At 40.0% G+C, this 24619-nt stretch overlaps 1 protein-coding gene across 8 annotated transcripts; it reads left to right on the top strand.

Moving 5' to 3' along the window:
• The first annotated feature begins 84 nt into the window (after positions 1-84).
• PAIP1 (poly(A) binding protein interacting protein 1) lies at positions 85-24619 on the top strand. Of its 8 annotated transcripts, XM_074813350.1 has the most exons (13): positions 1550-1664; positions 3990-4679; positions 4792-4946; positions 5280-5461; positions 8038-8226; positions 12890-13002; positions 15660-15771; positions 16662-16787; positions 18996-19102; positions 20483-20600; positions 20727-20781; positions 21329-21422; positions 23181-24619. In XM_074813350.1, the coding sequence occupies exons 3-13, from the start codon at positions 4916-4918 to the stop codon at positions 23272-23274; spliced, it is 1221 nt and encodes a 406-aa protein (XP_074669451.1). In that variant the 5' UTR covers positions 1550-1664; positions 3990-4679; positions 4792-4915; the 3' UTR covers positions 23275-24619. The 8 variants fall into 8 exon arrangements, with proteins under 8 accessions (XP_074669449.1, XP_074669451.1, XP_074669452.1 ...); XM_074813348.1 differs by lacking the exons at positions 3990-4679; positions 4792-4946 and adding an exon at positions 85-449 and having other exon boundaries at positions 1547-1664; XM_074813351.1 differs by lacking the exon at positions 3990-4679.

Raw genomic sequence — 24619 nt, 5'->3', positions numbered from 1 at the left:
TCGGCGCCGCGGCGTCACGCGGCGTCCCTGTCCCCGCTCTGGAAGGGGGCGGCGGGGGGCGTCTGTCACGTGGCGCCCGTCACGTGGCGCCCGTGTGCCGCCGGCGGCTCGCGCCTCGGGCGCCCGCGTGCGGCTGAGGGGCGGCCGGGCGGCTCCCCCCGCGGCGGTCCGACCCGCCGGTCCTGCGCTCTGCCCGGTGCCGGCGAGGGGGTTCCCGAGGGAAGCTGAGGTATCGCTGCCGGGGCTGAAGTCGTCGCAGCCGTTGCGGGAGCCCTTCAGGTGCTGGGCGCTGGCAGCGGGCGGGCACAAGCAGCCGCTGGCGCGTTCGTCCCTCAGCCGTGGCGGGCCGCCAGTGACTGGGGTGAGGAGGCGAAGGTCGAGGCGGCCGTGTTGCGGAGAGACTTCCCGAATCGTGGTTGTTTAGCGTGGGGAAACGCCACAGCATATAGGTGGTATCTTCTTTATTATTGTCGTTATTTCTTGAAACGTGTAGTAAAGCAATGATCTGGTGTGAGTGTTGGACGTAGAGTGGTAGATATAAAACGGGGATAGCAAAGGGGAACTCTAGCAACTGTATAAATAATGTATGAATCCGTAAAGAGAACACGCTATTAAAGAGACAGCTCACAAAGGACAACTTGCTGGGTTGCCTGTTGCCTTTATATCTTCTCGTTTCACACGCTCTGTAGTTTCTAGGTATGACTTAGGCAATTTTTAAAATTTTTACATCTGTGTAATTGCTCATGCAAAATCGCCAGAGATGTCACACAGCTTCCAGTCTCACAACTCATTGATTATGACTACAAGTGAAGTTAAAACACTGAAAACATTAGTCTCTGAGAGCAATTAATAGGTTACTCTACTACTAGATGTTTGGGAGATTACTGTGCTTTTAAATAAATTTGTGGGAAAGATTCTGTTTAGAGTTACAGCTTATGTGCTAATAATATGTGTTTTATGTTTTGGGCTCAATAACCATTGACTAGGGCAACGACATGCCTCATCAGTATGATAGGGATCAGCATAATTGCAATTATTAAAAACACATTCAGTTTTAAAAGATAGAACCAGCCCTCTCCATTTTTCTAGTTAGAAATATGTTTTCAGCATAAAAATAAAAAAAATATGTAAAAGCACTTGTGTTCTGAATAGTGACAAAGTAGCAGCTGCTGTTTTCTCAGTACCAAGCACTGCTGGTGTGTGCACTACTGCTACTGAATTAAGTTTTAGGCTATAAGGTAGCATGCTTAGGACAAAACAGGTAACTCCTCTAATGGATATTTATAAGTGGTCATAACTGTGTTTGGTGGAAGTTCTGATCCAGTCATTGGGTGTTTAGGATGTGTCTTGCTAGCGTAAGTAGCTCAGGTTTTCTGCTGTTTGGCCTCAGAGGATTGAAGTAATTGACAGCACTTCAGGTACTTGGGCTGGAACATTGTAAGCACAATTTTAGGCATTGTCTAAAGGGGTTGACTATTGTAGGTAGTACTTGGAGATTGTAATTTTGGATTTAACTGCCTGATTCTTTTTTAAATTTTTGTTTTAGGTGTCTAAACTGGGGAGGAGAAATTGGGTTCCCAATCAAACACAGCTGCTCTCATGCAAACTTCAGTAGCGCATCTGTAATGAAAAGATGGATCTGGAATCACATTCCACTCTAAACGGTAAGTAGTTGCCAAACAATCATTAAATTAAGATAATATGGAACATCTGCTAAGTGAGAAGAATTCACATTTATCACCAAGGGTTAAAAGTTGTCCGGTTCAATAATGATAACCTGAGGCATTTAATTCCTCGTAGGAGTATACCTTAAAGAATGAGATTTGCTTCCTTGAAAGACTGGCATACTAAAAAGTGATACCAGCATATAGTGGTGATTTTCTTAAAGCCTCAGGATCCTGAGACCAGTGATTTGAGAATTTCAACTTCCTTTTTCACAACAGTGTAAGCTTTTCATTCTCCTGTTGGTAAGGTATAGTCAACAGATGTGACCAGAGGCTTTCAAACTGGATCCGAAATAACACAGAAACAGTGAAGATTTTTAATATAGTTATTTTAGTAGCTGATTTGTGATCTTTAAAGGGTTGGCAGTACTGCTTAAATCTAGTTTTGACAACTGTTTACACAAGTCTTCTGATTTTTTTGAAGACTCATCAAAATCTACACTTGCTGTCATTTCAGTTGGAGAGTATAGGTTTGTTAGTTTATCACTCCTCACTTTCAGTAAGGGTTGCCTAGGAATAGTTTTCCCATAAGCCTAATTAATTTTAACTGTGTCACCTTTACTGTCTGGCCAACTTTGTATCTCACCAAAAATCAGTCCAATTCATGCCTTGGGGAAGTAACAAATATTTTACACCCTACCCCCCTTATTAATTAAAAATGGTAAAATGTAATAATAACCCAAAGAGGAATGTTACTTCTAAAGGCACCACTTTACAATGCAATTGGATTCTTTTTAAATATGAGACAGTGCTATTCTCATTTTTTTTATAGTGTTTCAATACATACTTGCATATTTTTTCATCCCCTCATGAGTGATGAACAGAGTTTGACCCAACACCACACAAGCTGTGGCTTTGGCTATGGAAGGAGCAGGTAGTGAGGGAGATGAAATGCAAACGTCCCCAGCAGAGGATCAGCTGAGGTGTGCTCAGGGCACCCCGGATATCCGTTACTGTCCTCACCTTGAAAGCTGATTGTGATCGGGAGTTTGCAAAGCTAGTAGAGCAAGATGCTGGACTGAAATTGAACAAAAATTGGTGAATTAAATTGTGAATTGAATAATTTTCGGTTAATGAGATAATATTAGCAAAATGCATTATGTGGCCAGCCTCCCTCAGTTAGTTCCTGTCAGCATGGAAGGTTTTAAAAATTAAATCAGAGAGCATTTGTTATCACGTCATGCGTAAATTATACGTGAAAATACATTATTCTGAACAAAAGCATTTATATTAGATAGCCCTAACAGTGCAGTAATATTGTCACGTTGGAGGCTTAACTTCGTTGGCTTAAATTTAGAATCAGGTCCGCAGCTTTTACACACAAACCCCGTTCACGTGGAAGAGGCAGTCCAGGCACGGTGTCGCGTGGAGCACCTGTAGCTGCAGGTCTCCCACTAAGCGCAGCTGCAGCCTCGGGCCTGTTATGGCCGCCTCGCACCGTTCGTTCCTGTAGGGAAGCAATAACAGGGGGATCCTGACTTTCTGAAAAATGGCGTTTCCAAGCTGTCGTGGGTGTTGCGGAAGGTGTGACTCGGTACACCCCGCGGCCCCAGCCCCGGCTGCTGACGCAGACAAACCCCGCGCTTGTGGCCGCCGGAAGTCGGTCCCGTGCTGGGGGTGGGGGGAGGGGAGTGCTGACTCATCAGTTCTGAATACGCGGGGTTGACAACGCGAAATCCGGACGAGAGCCTTTAACCCGTGACAGCCGAGCCGGCCTCTTGGCCCGGCGGCTGCTCCCGCCGAGCCCCCGCCTGGAGCGGCGCGGCCCGGGCTCCCCCGGAGGGCGCCGCGCTCCTCCCCCGTCCGGCGGCGGCCCCGCGCCGCGGTTGCTATGGCGACGGGCGCGGCCAAGCCGCGAGGGGGCGCTGTCCGCCGCGCCGGGCCGCGACCATCGTGGCGGTGCGTGTGGGGGGTGAAACTGAAAGTGAAGGGCTCGGGCCGCGGCGGGGCGGGGCCGAGCTGCCGCGCCGCGCCCCGCCCGGCCCCCGTGGGCCCAGCCTACCCCCGGGCCCCATCCTACATCCCGCGCGGTCGGCGGCGCCCTCCCATGAGTGGGTGAGCCGCCCCGGCCTGAGCATGTCGGAGAGTTTCGACCGAGCTCCAGGGGCTGGACGAGGCCGGGGCCGGGGCCGAGGAGGTGCCGCTCCCCTCAGCGGCGCGGGCACGTCGCAGAGCGGGGACGGGGCCCGCCTTGGGGGCAGCAGTTCCCACAGCTCCGGCCCGGCCGAGGAGCAGCAGCACCAAGCGGGCGGCCTCTTCCCGCAGCAGGAACCATTGCGGCCTCCGAAGACGGCGCCGCTGGGCACCGGAATCGCAGGTACGGGCCGCCGCGCAGCGGCCCCTTCTCCGCCCCCCTCCGGAGGCCCCCAGTGTTGAAGATGTCGGGGAGGAGCCCCCTGAAACCTGCCGCGCCCCGCTCGTTTGCCCGCACCGCGCTGCTCCTGCTTCGGCTGTCGCTCTGACTCCGTGCGGACCCCCTCCCCCCTTCCCCCGGCTTCGCAGTCCTCCCACTGAGACTGGAGGCGTGGGGCTTCCCCCACCTGCCTCCGGCCTGGGCACGGGGACGCGTCCTTTTTCCCACCCCCGCACCTAGGGGCGGAGAGGTTACCGCGGCCTGAAGGCCAGCACTCTGCGCACCCCGGGCACCTGCCTGTCTCTTCTCGGCACTGCACGGAGACGAGTCGCGCAGGGGCACCTGCACCTTTCCTCAGAAGAGTGGCCGTGTTTCTGGGTTATGGGTCTGTGGCCAGGTAAAGGTGTGATGTTGTATTGCAGCGGCTCGCAACACCTCTCCGTCTGTTCCCCCCTTTCTGTGCCCTCACATACGCGTGTGCATTTTATCCATCTGTTAATCTGACCGCAGATGGTCTCAGCCTTCCCCTTGTTGAAGAACTCCAGCCTGAAGGTTTGACAAAAAATAAATACAAAGCATTGTTTGTTGGTTAGCTTTTACAGGTAGGTATAAGTTTCTTTTTTCAACGAACTTGGGAACTAATCTATAAGAATACATTTGGAAAATGTGGAAAGTATGGTTTTAAAAACACTGTTTCGTTGAATTTTTTGGCAGATGGCGTACGAGAACAATGATAGCTAAGCATCTTTGAGGATTATGTTAAAAATTAGTGTTGTTAAAAGTTAGTGATCTCTTCCATTTATTGACCTTCAAAGTCTTGCGTTTGTATCTGAAATCTATGAAAAACCTACAAGATGACCAAGCATACCGTAAGCAGATTTACTAGTTTCTCAGGTTAGCTCTTTTAGAAAACATGTTTTGATGGGGGAAGAGAGAGCTCTTTTTTCTTTTTTCCTTCCTCTCCCTTTTTTTGGTCACATTCACTTGAACATTGTGTTTTCTTTCTGTCATGAAGGACCTCTAGAGTTTGCTAAAGTGAAAACTTTATCCATGAACAATAAAAAACAATATATTTGAAGTAAACTTGAAAGTGTATTTATAGTAAACATATATTTAAAGTCAAAAAAGTTATGTGTGTACACTGTGTGAATACATACTAGTTTAGTGATTTCTAAGAAAAGCTGTTAACAAAATCTTTTCAGACCACGTGCAACAGACAGGAATTTCATCTGGATCACAAGATGAAGTTTCAGTTCCTGATTCTGGACAAGAAATGGCTGAACCTCAGGTGGCTGTGGCTCCTGTAGTCACATCAAGGTTGTCTGTTAAAGCACCTGAGTTTTATCCATCAGGATACAACCAGAACTTCAATCAGAACTTCACAGTGAGTGTTTATCTTCTCTTTTCAGTATATGCCAGTTTACTTATATTCAAATTAGCAATGCTTTCTTGAGCTCTTGTATATGAGGTAACTTGAATGCTGCATTTGCTGAAAAGATACCAAAAATTCTGATGGTAACCTCCAGAGTCACAGTCAGAACGTTAAGTGATGGGTGAATATTAGGGTGTACGTGAGAGCCTTTAGCATGGGATATTTTGCTAAAGCTTGCTGCAGATAACCACATTCATTGTTGATTATGTCCAACATCAGAGTAAGCTGTCTTTTTGGCAACTGCCTCTGTTGTAGTTATACCTACACCGCATTAGTTGCACTTTTATGCATATTTCACAGATTTTTGAAGCAAGTGTGGGAGAAAGGTTGAACTTCATAGCTTTTCTGAGCACAGGCTTTACCTTTCCCAGATTTACTGTGCCATGGGTATGATTGGTCGTGACTGCCTAACGCAATGCATGGTCATGTGTCTCAATTCGTTCAGTAGTGGTGTATCATCAAAGGGAAAAAAAAAAGAGGGTGAGGGTCATTCCTCGCAGTTACCTACCCACATACCTAATACGAAACATATTTGCAGCCAGACTAAGGATGATCTCAGATTAATATTGTAGATGCATCATGTAATAAAAGTTGGTACTTCTTATTTTCTACTCCATTGTCTTCCATGTTATTGCTTCAGTAATTCTACTCCAGGGAAGATCTGTGAATTCTTGGAATATCCTTTTGTTATGCAAGCAGCCAAACTCTGGTACTATATATAAACAGGTGGGAACTATTACTTTTACAAGTACAATCAAGTGATAAAAAGCAATTATACTGAAACAAAAAGATTTTTAATAACTTACAGAAAAATACTTGATTTGAATGCTAAATATGGTGGTTTGGTGATCTGAAGTCTTTCTCACCAGTAAAATTGATGTAGTCTTAACATTACCAGCTTACTGAATAGAATTGCTGTTCTGGATAATAAAAGCCCATAGCCAATATACAACTGTTAACAAAATGGCAACATGAACATGCTTCAGTGAATGGATGACCTTCGGGAAAAATAACTACTTTGCCCCAGTACATACTTTCTATAAATAAAGGATTTCAGTTTCAAGACCAAGAAAAACCGCTGTTTGGAATGGCATACATAATGCATATACCTATAATTACAAAGTTTTGAGGCCAGCAATGTTGCTTTTCAGCTGTTTTGCAAAAACACACAAGCATGTGGGAGTTCCTGGTTGCTATGTTATGGGAGTATACTCTGAATGTGACTCATCTATTAATAAAAATACCTCTTAAAATGCTAGCAAAACCTAGAACACTTATTTGGAAGTATGTTGCGGGGACATTAATTTCATTAGAACATACTGGAACAGTAGTGTTTCAGACTTTACTCCTTCACTATAATAAAGTTTAGGGTTTTTTTCTTTGATGATTGAAATAATTTCATAAATTGCAATCACAGAATGGTTTGGGTTGGAAGGGACCTTAAAGATCACCTAGTTCCAATCCCCCTGCCATGGGCAGGGACACCTTCCACTAGACCAGGTTGCTCAAAGCCCCGTCCAACCTGGCCTTGAACACTGCCAGGGAGGGGGCAGCCACAGCTTCTCTGGGCAACCTGTGCCAGTGTCTCACCACCCTCACAGTGAAGAATTTCTTCCTTACATCTAATCCTCTTTCATCTTAAAACCATTACCCCTCATGTTGTCCCTCCCCATCTTTCCTGTAGCCCCCTGTAAGTACTGGAAGGCCACTCTAAGGTCTCCCCAGAGCCTTCTCTTCTCCAGGCTGAACAAGCCCAACTCTCTCAGCCTGTCCTCATAAGGGAGATGCTCCAGGCCGCTGATCATCTTCGTGGCCTCCTCTGGACGCGCTTTATCAGGTCCATGTCCTTCTTATGTTGGGGGCCCCAGAGCTGGACACAGCACTGCAGGTGGGGTCTCACAAGAGCAGAGTAGGGGGGGAGAATCCCCTCCCTTGACCTGCTGGCCACACTTCTCTTGATGCAGCCCAGGATACGGTTGGCTTTCTAGGCTGCAAGTGCACATTGCTGGCTCGTATTTTTCCCTCTCCGTATTCTGGAGCACTGTACATGCTATGTAAACCCAAAATACTTTGAAACAAATTTTCAATTATTTTAATTTCCTTTTGCGGTTCATCTATCTGCCAGCACAGTTTGTGTGTGCATCAAGACCAGGAATGGGTGTTGAGCCTCATTTTGGTAGATTTATTCTTAACAGATAATACTTCCTTACTAGTTTGTTAGTTAATCTTGCACCCAACTTGGCAAACTGTTTGATTTCCTTCTAGTCTGTCTTTTGATGTGTTGTGCTGGGAGACCCTAATCTATAAAGACATGTTACCTAGTTCTTCAGATGATAGAACTACTGGAGCTTTCAGATGCATTGAGGTCTATGCCCTCTAAAAATGTTGAAGTGAACTGTGTAGTAAGGATCACTATGAAGTAGGCAGACACTCAGGACTAAGGGCTATACAGTTATTTCTGGACATAATAAGTGTAACATTATTTTAGGTTCCTTTTAAATAGTTGGCATATTCTTTCACTGCCATAGGATTCTTCCTTTGAAGATAGATATGATGGCTATCTGACTTTGGCAGAATACGTACAAGACTTCCTAAATCACCTCACTGAGCAACCAGGTTGCTTTGAAATGGAAATAGAGCAGTTTGCTGAAACACTGAATGGCTGGGTCACTGCAGATGAAGCTTTACAAGAACTTGTTGAACTCATCTATCAGCAGGTAACCTGTGTATTCTGTCTTATAACTTGGATATTATGCTTCTCTTAACTAGTGTCCAAGATATGCATACCAGTATTATTTGACTGAAACATAGAGGGGAAGGATTTTGCTCAGTAAAATGAAATAGTAGCTCAAGTGTGGGGTACCTGGGTGGTTGATTAATTTTCCCCAATTTCTTCTGTTTCCTTTGTTGTGTATTTGAATCTCCTGGGTCACATGCGGGAGTTGAAATTACAGCACTTTAATTAAAGGGATTTATATTTGAATTTGTATTTATATAGTACAGATTGAAGAAACTCTTAAGCAATGTCAGAATTGTATAGTTTTATTCTATCCTGAAAAAAAATTTATTCATAATAATAAGATACCTTTAATTCCTTGCTATTTAAACAAAAAATTTGTACCTATTGTACACATCACCATTTTGGAAATGCTCCTTTACTAGCAGGATGTCTTTCTTCTTCATTTGAAATATACCTATTTCAGAACAGCATAATTACAGGAAAGGAAAGCTCATCTAATGGTAACTAGGTGCAGTCCCGTTTATGGCCATGAAAATGAGGACAGAGACCTTGAGCTGAACTCTGTACTAATTGGGGGAGCCATTGAAAAGAACAGCTTAATATGTGTTGCTTAGCAAATGAGCTGCTGTTACTGTCTTTTGGGCTTGCTGCAGAGAATGAAGTTACACTTTTGCTTGCTGTTCATTACATTGCATGTCTCTCAATTTCCTGGGCTGGTTGCTTCCAAATCTTCCTTGAAGAATGCAAACTCTTACTAACCTTTTCAGTGCAGATACTTGCAGAATATTTTTATCTGGGGGATGTGGAAGCTGCATGACTGGTTGGTCATTGTACAAAACTGTAATCTCAAGTTTGTTACTATTGTACAGAATTCATGCACATTTAATTAAGAACAGTTTAGTTAGACGTTAAGATTACCTGTGCTGTGTTTGGGAGGATCATTTTCCCATCCTTTATTTGAATGTATGGAAGGTAGTTAAAAAAGGTGAACATATTCTATATAACTTTATTGGAAGAAAAAAAGAGGAATTTATCCCATTTTTAACTTCATATTTGTTAAATACATGGACTCTCATTTAATATAAGTCTTCTAATGTTATCATAGAATCATAGAATGGTTTGTGTTGGAAGGGGCCTTGAAGACCACCTAGTTCCAACCCCCCCGCCATGGGCAGGGACACCTTCCACTAGACCAGGTTGCTCAAAGCCCCGTCCAGCCTGGCCTTGGACACTGCCAGGGAGGGGGCAGCCACAGCTTCTCTGGGCAGCCTGTTCCAGTGTCTCACCACCCTCACAGTAAAGAATTTCTTTCTTATATCTAATTTAAATCTACCCTCTTTCAACTTAAAAGCATTACCCCTTGTCCTATCCCTGCCCTCCCTGATAAGAGTCCCTCCCCATCTTTCCTGTAGCCCCCTTTAGGTACTGGAAGGCTGCTATAAGGTCTCCCCAGAGCCTTCTCTTCTCCAGGCTGAACAAGCCCAACTCTCTCAGCCTGTCCTCACAGGGGAGGTGCTCCAGCCCCCTGATCATCTTTGCGGCCTCCTCTGGACATGCTCAAGCAGGTCCATGTCCTTCTTATGTTGGGGGCCCCAGAGCTGGACACAGCACTGCAGGTGGGGTCTCAAAAGACCAGAGTAGAGGGGGAGAATCCCCTCCCTCTGCCTGCTGGCCACACTTCTCTTGATGCAGGCCAGGATAGGGTTGGCTTTCTGGGCTGCGAGCACACATTGCTGGCTCATGCTCAGTTTTCCATCCACCAATACCCCCAACTCCTTCTCCACAGGGCAGCTCTCAATCTCTTCATCCCTCGGCCTGTAGCGATTCTGGGGATTGCCGCGACCCACGTGCAGGACCTTGCACTTGGCCTTGCTGAACTTCATGAGTTTTTCACGGGCCCACCTCTCCAGCCTGTCCAGGTCCCTCTGGATGGCACATCCCTTCCCTCCAGCATGTTGACTGCACCACACAGCTTGGTGTCATCGGTGAACTTGCTGAGGGTGCAGTCAATCCCACTGTCCATGTCACCAATAAAGATGTCAAATAGCACTGGTTCCAACACTGACCCCTGAGGAGTACCATTTGTCACTGCTGTCCACTTGGACATCGAGCCATTGACCACAACTCTTTGAATGCGACCATCCAGCCAATTTCTTATCCACTGAGTGGTCCATCCATCAAATCTGCACCTCTCCAGTTTAGAGACAAGAATGTCATGTGGGAGAGTGTCAGAAGCTTTGCACAAGTCCAGGTCGATGATGTCAGTTGCTCTTCCCTTGTCCACCATTGCTGTAACCCCATTGTAGAAGGCTACCAAATTCATCATGTCACCTCTTCCTTTCTCTCCTTCCTTAAAAACAAGTCCAGTGTTAGGGTTTTCTGTGCCTTCCTTGATTGAGAAGTATTGAGTGTTACTAGTCTGAAATCCAAAAAATAAAAATTAGCGCAAAAATGCTGTGCTAGAATCCAAAAGCATCTGATTACAGTTTTGTATGTCAGGATAGGGTAGCGTTCAAGTGTAAGTCAACTACACTTATTATTCTTCTGTCCTCACCAGAAGTTCAAGTATTTGTGTTTCCTGGCTTATCACAAAACAATTAAAATCTCTGAAGTGTATTTATAAGCATCTGCTTCGGTGATGTTAATTTAACCCAATTGAGCCAGATTTACAGATGCTAGGTTTGTGAAGGGAAAAGACTAAAATGAAAGAAAATCATGTACAGGCTTCCCTTCATCTGTGTGTCAGGTGTCTTAGCCTGTCTTAATACACCCTGTTCTTCCTAATCCATTTATGTCCCTGGACAGAGTGAAGTGCCAGTTCTCTTGATTTCCAAAAGTTGAACACTATTGCCTTCATAGGTTGGGAATCTTGACTGTTGTACAGTTAATACTGTGGATTGTTCCTGTTACAGCAACTAAAATTTCTTGAGATATGTATTGGTAGATTAGCCTTCATGCTTAGATTGTGACTTTTTTGAGTCAGAGATAAACTGGGATTACCAGCAACAATAATTCAGGGAAGGTGATACTGCACTGTAGTGATTGTTACTAAGAAGATTTAAGGTGTTTTTTCTGGTCTCTGTGCACTATGCGAGTTCATAATACCTGAAATTTAATTGTTTCAGTATTTGATGCAACCACAAATACAGACCAACTAATTAAGAAGATAATGTTTGAAAAATAGAGATGAGGTTTGAAGAATTTGTGTGTGTGTTTGGGTTTTGGTTTGGGTTTTTTTGTTAGGAAAGAGAAGTGTAATCTAAGTGCTGTATTTTGCCTTATAAAAAAGGGGCATCTCTTCTAGTCCAAGCAACTGATTGAACCAAAGCTCCAAAAAGCTTGTTAGCTATTTCACATGTCTCTTACTGGAAACTAAATTCTATTTGACTATCTTAATTACTTCAACTTGTATCTTCCAAAGGCACTTCCATTTTTTTCCAGCAACTTCATATACACAGTGCAGTTGCACTAAGTGCATATTTTTTGCTGCTTGTAGAAGGTAACCAGATATAATGCATTGACATGCTAATGGCAAGAGGCTTTTTTTCAAACATGTTGTTAGCAGAAGCGTGCAAGCACATCTGTAGTGCTGATAGATGATCAAGATGTTAAAAGGAATGTTCGAAAATAAAGCCATAGGAGAAGTTTAATGAATTCTTATTATCCCTGTTTTCTTTTTGGCAGAGCTGATGGAGTTATTTACACCAGAACCTCTTTTCCCTGAAGTTGTATCTGAGAAATAATCTCAAATTCAAGTGTTGTTAGAAGAGATTTTAAAATAAGTGAACAGTGATAAATTGCCAAAATAAGAGGGTGTTCTGCATTAAGTTCTATGAGAGGTTGAATGTAGACACTGTTGAATTCCCAATTACTTTTTTCTACCTCTTGAAATGTTGAAGTATCAGATTCAAAGCAAAGTATTTTTCATACAGTGTGTAACTTATGTTGTGGAATTTCATTCCTACCACCTGTTTTTACATTACAAAAGTGTAAATCTTCAACAGTAACATGACTTGTTTTAGAAAAAAGTACCCATCAGGAGCTACTAACTGTAATGATACAGTTTTAACCTCTGAATCGGGAGTTTGCTTTTCTGCAGATTGCTGGGCCATGTACAGGAGAAAGTGCTTATCTTTACTTGCCATGTTCTTTTACTCTTTCCCTGGGCATTCAGTACTGCCAAAAATAGATTCTTGGATAAATAGCATAGACTGAATGAAGGCGACTTTTTTGTTTGTTTTAATGTACTCATTGCTCCTTGAGAGAGTGCATGTCCTTGAAAAAGTGTCTTAATGTTTACTGTTGATTTTTTGGTATGAACAGTTTGTAAGTGACTTTCAGACACTCTTTAGTTGTAGGTCATAATGGAGAAGTAGAGTTGAGGACATGTGGCATAATGGTGGTTGTTTTCTTAAAGCCACAAAATCACAGTGTAATGAACTTTTAAGTACTGAAATGCATATAGCAAAGTTTTGATGAGATACAAAAATTAATATGACAAATAGTAATTATTAATGTTCTGCTCTTCAGTTGTCTCATCAATTGTTGTTAAAGTTTTCAATAAAGCTTTTAAAGATATTTCCTGATAGCCTAATTACGAGTTTTATGAGTAATTTATTTTTCCACTTTTATTTTGGAAGGCCACATCTGTCCCAAATTTTTCCTACATGGGAGCACGGTTGTGTAACTATCTATCGCACCATCTAACCATTAGTCCACAAAGTGGGAACTTCCGACAGTTGTTACTTCAAAGGTCAGTATCAGTATGTCATTTTAAGTCTGACTTCCTCAGGTTACATGTCTTCCTATTTCGTATGTAACTCTTAACGTCATGTGCAAAGACATATATATTTAAAATAGAAGTTTAGACTAAGGATTATTAAGGCACAGGTGCATACTGGATATCAAACACATATATTTTTAAATATGAAAATAGGACTCTCTTCGAAGTTCTGTAGGCTCTTTTGAACTAAGTATCTTAGAGTCAACTTTAAAAAGTACTGAATGCACATATATGTACTGTACTTGTCCTTTGACTCTTGCGAGGACTTAACTTCATTGTGTTGTTTTTTTTAATTACTTTTCTGGCTGGAGTTGCTGCGTAAGGTTCATTCACTGATCAGATAACATATGAAGTAGGTGCATAAAATCCAGAAACATAAATTTCTTCAGCTTTCAGTTACTACAGAGTTCTGTTGGTTTATGGTTTAATCATTATTAGACTTTGCAGTTGACAGAAATGCAGCATTTCTTAAATGGGTATATTTTCTTTCAAATCTTACTGCATGACATTTGAAGAAGTAGTACACTTTAACACTTCAGAATTCTTTAGAAATTGCCTTTTTTTCTCTAAGGATTTCTGGCTTTCTAAGCTTCCGGCTTGCTTCTTATTTTGAAAGTTTCACTTTGTCCACCTATGTTTAGGAGTAAAAGCATGATAAACCTTAACAGCAATGCATTCTGATAATCTTTTATCAGGAGTGGTACCTTATGGAGAAGCTGAAAATATTTCTTTTTTCCCCTTCTACCAAAGCAGATGAGCCTTTTTGCCTTCAAAATTACCATTATCTTCTGTTTTTTTAACTATGTATGTTACTTGAACATGAAGTGAATCCCTGTGTAATGTTGTATTATCTGGTTCCTGGTTTTTAAAGCCAACCCAATAGATAAAATTCATTTTAGTACCCTGAAGCCATGAATTTAAAAGTTGCTTATGTTTTTATTGCTAGTATGGATGGAATGGGGAGGATAAACAGCCTAACAATATGACCACAGAGACATCCTCTTTCTGTTTCTTAGCCCAAGTTTCTACCTTGAATTTTGTATTTCAGCTCCTTAGATTTTTCAGTTTCTCCGGTGTTTCTTAATCCATTACATAACCATTGACAATACATTAGAAGTTGTCTGGCTTTTCTTTTATTTCAAATATTTTTTAATTATGTTTTTGACCTGCTATGTAAACTTCTGTATTTGTTGAATACTAGAAAAATTACCTCACTGCCATGTTATCTTAAGCCTCTGTTATCTGTATTTAAATTATAGAATCATAGACTCATAGAATGGTTTGGAGGGACCTTAAAGACCATCTAGTTCCAACCCCCCTGCCATGGGCAGGGACACCTTCCACTAGACCAGGTTGCTCAAAGCCCCGTCCAACCTGGCCTTGGACACTGCCAGGGAGGGGGCAGCCACAGCTTCTCTGGGCAACCTGTGGCAGTGTCTCACCACTCTCACAGTAAAGAATTTCTTCCTTATATCTAATCTAAATCTACACTCTTTCAGCTTAAAACCATTACCCCTCGTGCCGTCACTACACTCCCTGATAAAGAGTCCCTCCCCATCTTTCCTGTAGCCCCTTTAAGTACTGGAAGGCCACTCTAAGGTCTCCCCAGAGCCTTCTCTTCTCCAGGCTGAACAAGCCCAACTCTCTCAGCCTGTCCTCACAGGGGAGGTGCTCCAGCCCCCTGATCATCTTCGTGGCCTCCTCTGGACACACTCAAGCAGGTCCATGTCCTTCTTATGTTGGGGGCCCCAGAGCTGGACACAGCACTGCAGATGGGGTCTCATGAGAGCGGAGTAGAGGGGGAGAATCCCCTCCCTCAACCTGCTGGTCACACTTCTTTTGATGCAGGCCAGGATACAGTTGGCTTTCTGGGCACCAAACGCACATTGCTAGTTTGTAGTCAGTTTTCCATCCACCAATACCCCCAAGTCCTTCTCCTCAGGGCTGCTCTCAATCCACTCATCACTCAGCCTGCATTTGTGCTTGGGATTGCCCTGACCCATGTGCAGGACCTTGCATTTGGCCCCGTGAAGTTTCGTGAGGTTCGCACAGGCCCATTGCTCAAGCCTGTCAAGGTCCTTCTGGATGGCATCCCTTTCCTCTAGAGTATCAACTGCACCACACAGCTTGGTGTGAATTAAGTGACAGCGATGCATAATTGATAAAATGGTGAGGTAAAGAATTTATTGAATAAGTGTAAAGCCACCTAAGACAATGTGAGCAACACCCTGCAAGAGGGAAAATGTCTTCCAGAGTATTTCTAGTTTATTTCTGTGGACGTTTGGCTGCCTGTGTTAAACTTTCTGGACTCATACTCTAATACATAAACTGTGTACCTGACTTTTACAATTTTTACATGTTGTAATTTGTTTTGTTTCATTTTGCTGTCTCAGATATCTCAGCACTTGAAAACATAATTGTGTAATTGTATGTATTCATCAAAAAGGACACAAATCCACAGTGTCTTTGTGAAGTCCTCTTATTTCCTTCACAAATCATACTTCCCAGCTTTCAGCAGTTAACAGTTTTAATGCAGATCATAAGTTCTCAGCATTCTATTAATTAAGTAGCATGTTACATATGCCAGGATATCTACAGGTTATATGGTTTTATTTTAATATTTACAGGTGTCGAACAGAGTATGAAAACAGAGATGAAGCTACCAAAGGAGATGAGACTACTCGAAAACAATTTCATGCCTTTGTTCTGTTCTTAGCTGAACTTTACCTTAACCTAGAGGTAAGAAAAAAGTTGCATGTCAGGTGGTTCTTCATTAATTTTTTTTGTTGTGTTTAGGTAAACACTGAAATGGAATATAATTTGAGGTGCATTTCTAAAGGGAGAGGGTAATAAAGTAAAAGAACTTTAGAACAGTTTTATTGTAATGTATGTCCAAGAAACAGAAACAAATAAGGACAAGATCATTAGAAGTGTATAAAGATTTTAAAAAGAGTGTAAGAATTCATAAAACAAACCAACCATAAATCACCTTTGGAATGAAGCTTTTCGTATTTTCTTTTGATTGGCAAAACCCCCAGATGACTACACTTAACCAACACAGGAAATGTTACAAGCTAACAGAAGCAGGTCAGGATCGATAACCCATGTAATTCAGTATTCGGCCACTAATAGGAGCTATTATCAAACCCTTCAGGAAGATGTGGAAATACTCAAAATGAGCAATTAAAAGATATTTTGTCTGAAGGTTGAGTCCTTGGCTTATGCATGAAGCTTGAAATCTTGTATTTAGATTGGGTTTTCATATCTGGTATGTACAGAAATGTGTATGTACATGTAAACCTTCTTTGACTCTTGTGAATTCAGTAAGTTCACTAACTGCTGTAGTGTACTTAAAAACATATTTTTGACTGGATTATTGCAATGGTTTGATTTAAGCAGACACTATAAAATGCTAGACATGCGTTGTTATGTAGATGTCATAATTGTAAAGATCTTATTACTCAAAGTCTGTGCTCTAAAATAGTTACAGTATTTGGCATATTCTTCCAAATAAAGAGCTCAATTGTGTTGATCACAAACTAAATCACACAGCATTCAAAAGAGAAAATGTGACTAAATAATTTTCTAAAACTTAAGTCTCTTAAATGTTTTTTATATATATTTTGCAGATTAAAGGAACAAAGGGACAAGTAATGCGAGCAGAAATCCTTCAAGAAGGCCTTCGGGAATTATTAAACGCGCTTTTCTCTAATCCTGTTGACAGCAATTTGATATGTGCAGTGAAACTGCTGAAGGTGAGACAGGAGTTTTCAAAGGAAAAAAAACAAGTTTTTTAACCTTCCTACCTTTGGGAGGAGTGGGGGAAACTACAAATGAGGAAGTGTTTATAGGGTTTTATGCATTACATTATCAGCAGAGTAAGCTGTACTTTTCCCTAGTACCATTATGAAACTGATCCAACAAACAAGTAATGTACTGCTCTAAAAGTACTATGTGAGACCATTTATGTACATATAAGAGCAATAGAACTGAAGCCAAGGTGCAAAGCAATAAGCAGTCCATTCAGGTCTCCTTTTGCTGCTTCTGGTGTGGGAGAAAACTAACCAACTTGAATGAATTGTGGGGTTTGGGTATGGTCTTTGTTCTGAAGGACACTCAGCAGTTAGGGTCTACCACTTTTTGCAGCAAAAGGTTCTTGATCTCAGTTATTTCGTACTGTATTGTCTGCATCATTACTACTGTAGAAAAATATGTATTTCTCTTTCATAATGAAAAACCTCTTTGCTCTTAAGTTTCACTTTCTCGTAAAAAAATTGTTAGCCTCTATGCAGGGAGAAACTTTTATCTTCACACGGTTATACTCGTAGTTGGGAACACACAGGTTATTTTAGGAATGAAGGTTAAAAGCTAAGCAGTATTTTTCTGTTTTTTTGTGGTTGGTTGGTTTGTTTTCCCTCAGTCTTCCCCCTTCCTCCCACTCCACTATTTTTAAGACTCTTTTACCTTGAATTCCAGTTCTGGCAGCTTCTTTTGATATGGTGAATAGAGAAGAGAGGTTTTACATCTTCCAATTTCCCTTCATTTGAAGTCTGGGTATTTCAGCAGGTTGCTTCATAGCAACTGTGAGGTTGTGCTCAATGAGCACATTCACTCCTGTGGTCAATCCTTATGTTTGGCAGTGCTTCCCTGAGGCAAGGCCCACTGAAGGACCTTTCAGAAAGGGAGTACACAAATCAGGAAGGTTTCCAGTGCTGTTGTTTTTTATAATCATTCTCCAAAGAAGATAGAGGTATCACTATTTCTGTGGATATTCTTGGAATACTTATTTGGCTTCACAGCACCCATTCTAAAATAAAAGACAGAGATCTAAATTATTTTATGACATGTTGATAAATCTAAAAGGTGTTACGAAACAGATTTTTTTTTTTTTTTGAGTGCAAGTGTTTTCTGATGTCTTACAGTATCTTCAAATGTTGGAGGTATCTGTAGCTACATTGGGCTACCTCATGAATCCTTGGTTTCACTACTGAAGTAATAAATGTCTCCTGTTGTCTTTTGCATTTAATATAGTGATAGATACAGGTTCTTCTTCTATTTTCTTTGCAATATGTTTATTTTTGATTAAATCTTGGTGCTATTATCTAATTATCTAGGATCAGGGTAGGACTGCAGTACAAAACTGGGAATACCAAACAAGTGCTAACTAAGGTGCTTGCTTTTGTCTTTGCATTTTCTGCCTTTGTATCATCAGGTGCCATTCCAAGCATTTTGGAACATGTACTATTTATGCTGATTTATGCTGAGTAGATCAGGAATTGCTATTGACTTTGATCATAGTGGCAAACTACTTTTTTTCTGATTTAATTCCTACTGTGCAATGAAGTACCTATTCTTAATAAAAGCAGTTCTAGACTGCTGCTGAAGCTCTCTCAGCAGCAACTTCAGCCTCTCAGATTTTATGTATTAAAATTCAAGCTGGCTTGGTCAGATAATTCTTGGCTCCTCTTATATATACCCAGATTAAATTCTCTGGCATGTCTGATGCTAGCTAAATTGGTTGAAGTGTTTCTAAAGTTTATTAAACTATTTGTTAGGCAAGCTGGTGGCATTGTCTGCAAAAATAAGGTCTCTTTTTTTTGTAGCATGTACTTAAGTAAGATCTGACAGATGTCAGTGAAGAGTTGTTTCAAAATCATATTTCAAGACTGAAAGGTGAGAAGTGGCTGTGAACTTTTAGGTAACAAAAATTGGACACAGAGCTACCATACTTTCTGCAGTCTAAAATAAACTATATACAAAGTCTGTTAATCTATTTAGCAAAAAGATGTAGGTACTTGGGAGCTTCAGCCCTTAGGTAGTCACACAGTGTATCTAAATGTTATGAATTGTTACAGAATCTCTTCTATTGACAGTTTATTAAAGTTTTGTAATTGTCTTTTAAAAAACAAAAAAACCCCAACAACAACAAAAAAAACCCAACAACACTAATCCCTTGTCTTTAGTTGACAGGCTCAGTTTTAGAAGATGCCTGGAAAGAAAAAGGAAAGAATGATATGGAGGAGATGATTCAGAGAATTGAAAATGTTGTGTTGGATGCAAACTGTAGCAGGTGAGAAAATAAATTTATCGGCCTTAAAAATCTTCAGGAACAGTGAACGTATCCAAAACATTATCTTTAGAAGTTTTATTTATGAAAAGTAAGGTGATATTTGAGTCACTCCCCATGTTTAAAAAAAAAAAAAAAGAAAAGTTTTTCAGTTGAAGAGGTTTTGAGGGTGGTTTGTTTTGGTTTGGTTTTTTTCACTTTTGTATTTTATCTTTTAATACAGATGCATGTTCCACATTAATTTTTTTTTTTTTTAAACCTTTTAGGTCTTGAAATCTTTCGTAAGTGCTTTAGGCTCTAAGAGCAAGTATATACACAAAGAGACAATAGTGACATTATCTCATAGTTTATACTTTTAAACCTGAATTTAACAGTATTAAATATGTAATAGTATTAAATTTATACAAATCATCATAAATGTAAAGACAAAATGGAATATTCTTTGTTGTTTTTTTTCTGGAGAGTATGCTTTTTTGGCAAGGGTCTTACTGCAGTCTAGAATAAAATGAGAGGTTGGTTAATGTACTCTGCTTCTCAGTTTGCAATCAACTGAGTGCATGAGGTTATCTGATTCTTCTGTACTTCATTCTCAGCTTCTTGCAAATTTACTAAAAACCTATAGAGAGAGTTCAGACACTGTAACCTGATCTCTTGCTATACGGAGGGAGGCCCACAGGTAGCTCATAGCATCTGTGGGTTATAATTGAGCTGCCCCCAGGGATGATGTGGAAAATTTTCCTTCAAAAGCCATAGAAAATTGATAGCACAAGCTGAGGCTTCAAAGACACAGAAGCACAAACTTATTTCAATAGAGAAAACAACTGAAGATTTTATTTATTTATTCTTTGATAAGACTCTTCTTCGTGGACTTGCTTAAAAGAAGAAAGCAATTTCTCTTACTTTAGGGATGAAATGGGTGGTGGTATCCAGTGTATTGGAGACATTACTTCTCTCTGACAACAAAATTTCAGTGTAATTAAGAGGGCTAAAGTTAGGAGCATAAATTAGATTATTAAAAAACAACCTGAAGGTCATTCCCGGTTTTCCCAGTACTGTCCTTTTCATCAGGAAGGGATTTGTTCCTCAACTTGAGCTGCAGGTTTCGTATCTTGATAAAAACTATAGCATCTTCTGTTTCATATGGGCTTCTTAGTTTACCACAGAGGAAGTGGAGAGGGTGAGTATCTCATAATTGACACATAAAGCATCTAGACTTGCAGGGGAAAAAATTAACCAAAATTATCTGCAGACTGGACCACATTTTATCCTGTTTAGAGCTTTTTGGGGACAATTTAACTGTCTAGTATTTGTAAGATAAGACAAGCCCAATATCGTGCTTAGCACAAAACATTGTAACTTTTGTAGTGATTCTCTTTATTTCAGAGACGTGAAACATATGCTTCTGAAACTAGTAGAACTGAGATCAAGTAACTGGGGTAGAGTTCATGGAACTTCTCCACGTACAGAAGCTACCCCTGAAAATGACCCAAACTATTTTATGGTAAGAATTTACGGGCGCTTCAGTTCCTTAATTTAATGTGAATTTAATTTGATTCATAGATAATCATATTGCTGAAAACTTGTGTCTCTTGAATGCATATAATTTTCTGTATAACTTTATTCTTAGAATGAGCCAACATTTTACACTTCTGATGGTGTTCCTTTCACTGCAGCAGATCCAGGTACGTCACAAGCTTAGTGTACCTGTCTTCTCAGTCTTCTTTAAAAAGTTGTAATAAAGTTTATGTCCCATTGAAGTACATAAAAAGTTGTTCTTAAACATCTTAAACTTGTACAACTTAAAAAACAAAATTACATCAGAATGCCCAGGTTTGTGTCACATGTGCCTTATTCTGCATTAAAAGAAGGTAAATGTTTTAAATGCAGAACAGGTATTTCAGTTCAAATAGTTCAGAAGAATGTTTTGCTTGTCTATTGTCAGTAGCAAAAGGGTTTGTTTCTTCCTTGGTTTCTTTGTTTTCTGTCGTCTGAGCACAATGTGGCATGACATCATTTGAGGTAAAGACATCTGTGACTACAGTTCTCTGGGAAGTTCAGTATCATTCTTAGAGGTCAATTGATGTCCTGAGAAAACAATGTAGCAGGATTTTTTTTCTATAATATGTTTCATGCCATTTATGGTTTCATTAAATAGGCTATTTTCAAACTGTAGAGATGTTAATTCAAAGGACTAGTCTTACTTATTCAGTCTCATTTTTACTTTGCCAGATTACCAAGAAAAATACCAAGAGCTGCTTGAAAGAGAGGATTTGTTTCCAGAATATGAAGAAAATGGAACAGATCTATCAGGACCTGGAGATCTGTATGTTTTCTTTTTGAGTGATAGTTTTTTTTAATACTAGTTATTTTTACTGCAGACTTAGGAATCCAATCTTGACCAAAATGAAACTAAATAATATAATTATTATTTAGTTGTGCAATGGAAGTTATGTATTTGTTTGACTGTAAGCTGGTTTGTAATCACACAAGTTTGAAATAGATTTCATATTTATGCAACTGAGTAGGGTAATTAAATTATGAACATGTACAAACAACTCTCTTCTGCATTAAAAAAAAAAAAAAAAATGCAGGCAAAGTGAAGCACCAGACATTCAAGTGTTGGTAGTGGGGAGACCTGAATTCATTTGACTGATGCATATACACATCCCAACTAGAGACAATTCAGTCTCTTTCAAAGAGAGGAGGTTGTTACATTTCTTTCCTCAGGATAAGTAGTATTCCCTCAATTAAATGGCTATTCAGTATTCCTGTAGAACAGGAAAAGCAACCTAATGACAAAGGGGGAAGCAATATATGGGCATGTAGTCTGACTTTCTGGCACCAGTTTATAAGAATTTAATAGGAAACCAGTAAAAGAAATGTTGTCTAAAATAAATTGCTGTGAGCTTTGTACCCACCTAGTTGAAGGAGGACTTCCAGATCATGACTTGATAGCTAAGAACATTTTCAGGTTGTGTTTATGTGTAATAACAGTGCTGGTCTCGATCCATATTTTTGTTAGTAAATCAGAAAACTTTTCGATTGTGCCTGGCTGAGGGGAGTGGCAAGAACTTTGTAAAATAAATCAGAGATGTCATGAGAAATCAACAAGTTTATACCAAGGGGAGAAAAAGACCCATGTGAACCTCTTTAGGAGAACAAATTAAATGGAGTAAAATGGAGACAGCCAGCCATTAAAAAATACAGCAAATCCAAAGAGTGACATGTGGAAGACTGTGAGTCAACCTTCTTGCAAGGTGACTGTGGAACCTCCTTTGTTGAAGGCTTAAGAAAAGCTTAGAAAATGTATGCTGATCCTCTCGTCAGCTATTTCTCATGACTGACATACAGTTACTCAAGTTACTTCCCAATAACTGTGGGGAGAAAGCATGCTGAAGTGATCCCCATCACTTCCCAGCTTTATTTTGAAACTCTACAGTAGTCTGCACTCTGTGCAATACTTACCATCATTAATGGAATCCAGTCTTTGCTATGACCTAAATAAGACAGACCTTTTCCAGAAGACTGGTTACCATATAATAGAAGGTAATATAATTCAGGTGCATTTGGGAGATGAATTAAGATTTGCCTTCTTTCATATAACAACAAATAGGAATGCAGGTTTTCTATACAAATACATTCTTTGAATAGTGTACAACCAAGACAGTTGATGCAGTATTTGAACTAGGCTGTTGATGAACCAAAAATTATGCCAATATGATGCTAAATATGTTTTTTGCAAATAGATCCATACAGATGCATTATTAAATTTTGGGAACCTTGGATTGCATTATTGTATTTTCTATCATCTCAGCTACTATTTCTGTCTTTTAAACTGTGGACAGCATAAGATGATCTAAAATGGTGACAAACACTGTAGCTATTTCTATGTATCTGTGCTGCTTTGAGGTTTCTGTTTGTTTTCCTAAAACTCATGATTTTTTTCCTCTTAATCCCCTTCAAGAAAATGTCATGTTTAACTGCTACTTATAAAGCTCTTGTTTTATTCTTGATACCTACATAAATGTTTCTGAAAATCTGTACATAAACTTAACATCTTTGGTGATTTTTTTTTTTTAAGGTATTTTGATGACATTGACGATGAGATGGATCCAGAAATTGAAGAAGCATATGAAAAATTCTGTCTAGAATCTGAACATAAGAGAAAACAGTGAAATGCTACACTTTAATGTTAGTTTATGGAGCCAGTTTAGGCATGGTTAGAATACAGGGGGACACAAAATGTTTGTACCAAAATAAGGAACTTGAGTTTCTCAAAGTACTAAAGCTATACAATTTCCATTTTGTTTAACAGAATCTGCCAAAAATTGTAAACTTATACCCTGTAACTTAAAATGTTGTGTATATATCATAGTTTATTTTATGTACAGGTATATGAACAATGTTTTGGCTGCAATTAAAATGATTTAAAAATTAATCATAATTGAAATTAAAATTTAATGGGGAACTGTCCCATAAAATTTCCTTTGAGGGAGAAAAGGGAAGAATAACTTGATCTGAATTTAATTGCTTGCTTGCTTGTTTTGGTCTATATTGGAATTTACTCATCCTTTTTACCATATACAAGATATCAAGATACCTGGAGTTTGTTTTTGTTTTTTGGTTTGAGGTTTTTTTTTGCTAAGGAGAGTATGATCCAGACAGGGATAGGAATTTTTCTTTTCTGTAGTTCCCAATCATGAGAAGTGGTTTGTGAAGGTTTTGTGTGGGGTTTTTTTGTTTTGTTTATTTCCTTTTTCTTCCTCTTCCAAAATCCGTATGAGTGAGGTCCGGGCTTTTTTTCTGGAATAAACATGTTGTATGTTGATACGTGGAAAAGCAAGCAGTATTTCAGAAGTCGTGTGCTTTCAAGATCTTTGGTTCGGATAAGCTTATTTTCAACTTCTACAAGCAAAAACTATCCTTTAAGTTGTTGTGTTCTTCAAGAGTATATGAATATAGTTATGTTTAATCCATGCTTCTCGAGGGTATGTGCAGTGCTTGGGGTTTGGGGTTTTTTTTGCTTTTGTTTTTTTAACGTATCTAACATGTCTAACCTTCCAGCAACCCTTGTAACTTTCTCCATTCTTCTAATTTTACGTAGATTGATTTAACTTTGTAGTTGGTGTAAATTCATATATTTCATAAATGTTAACATTCTGAAGCCAACTGCTCTATTTTGACCCTATATAATCATTTTAGTTTTCCTAGGAAAACTAATTTTCCATTGTTGTTGCCAAACTCAGTTGTACTGTTTCCTGTTACTGATTAGACTGAGTAGACCTCCTTACCAAAACCAATTGGAACCATTTCCCAAAAGTTGCTTACTATAAAGAACACATGTTGTAAATATGCATGTAAATAATTCTGTTAATATTTCACTGTTATTTGTTTGGTTAAATAACTTGTGCATCTGCTAATAGAGTGACTGTTTTCTGGATGTTTATTTAACATACTTATTTAGGTTGGAGTTTTGGAAAATAAAATTTAACTAGCTTTGTTTCCTTTGGTATAATTTCA

The sequence above is a fragment of the Strix aluco genome, chromosome Z (assembly GCF_031877795.1).
Source record: "Strix aluco isolate bStrAlu1 chromosome Z, bStrAlu1.hap1, whole genome shotgun sequence".
Taxonomy (NCBI): domain Eukaryota; kingdom Metazoa; phylum Chordata; class Aves; order Strigiformes; family Strigidae; genus Strix; species Strix aluco.
This window is presented reverse-complemented; position numbering and strand designations above follow the sequence as displayed.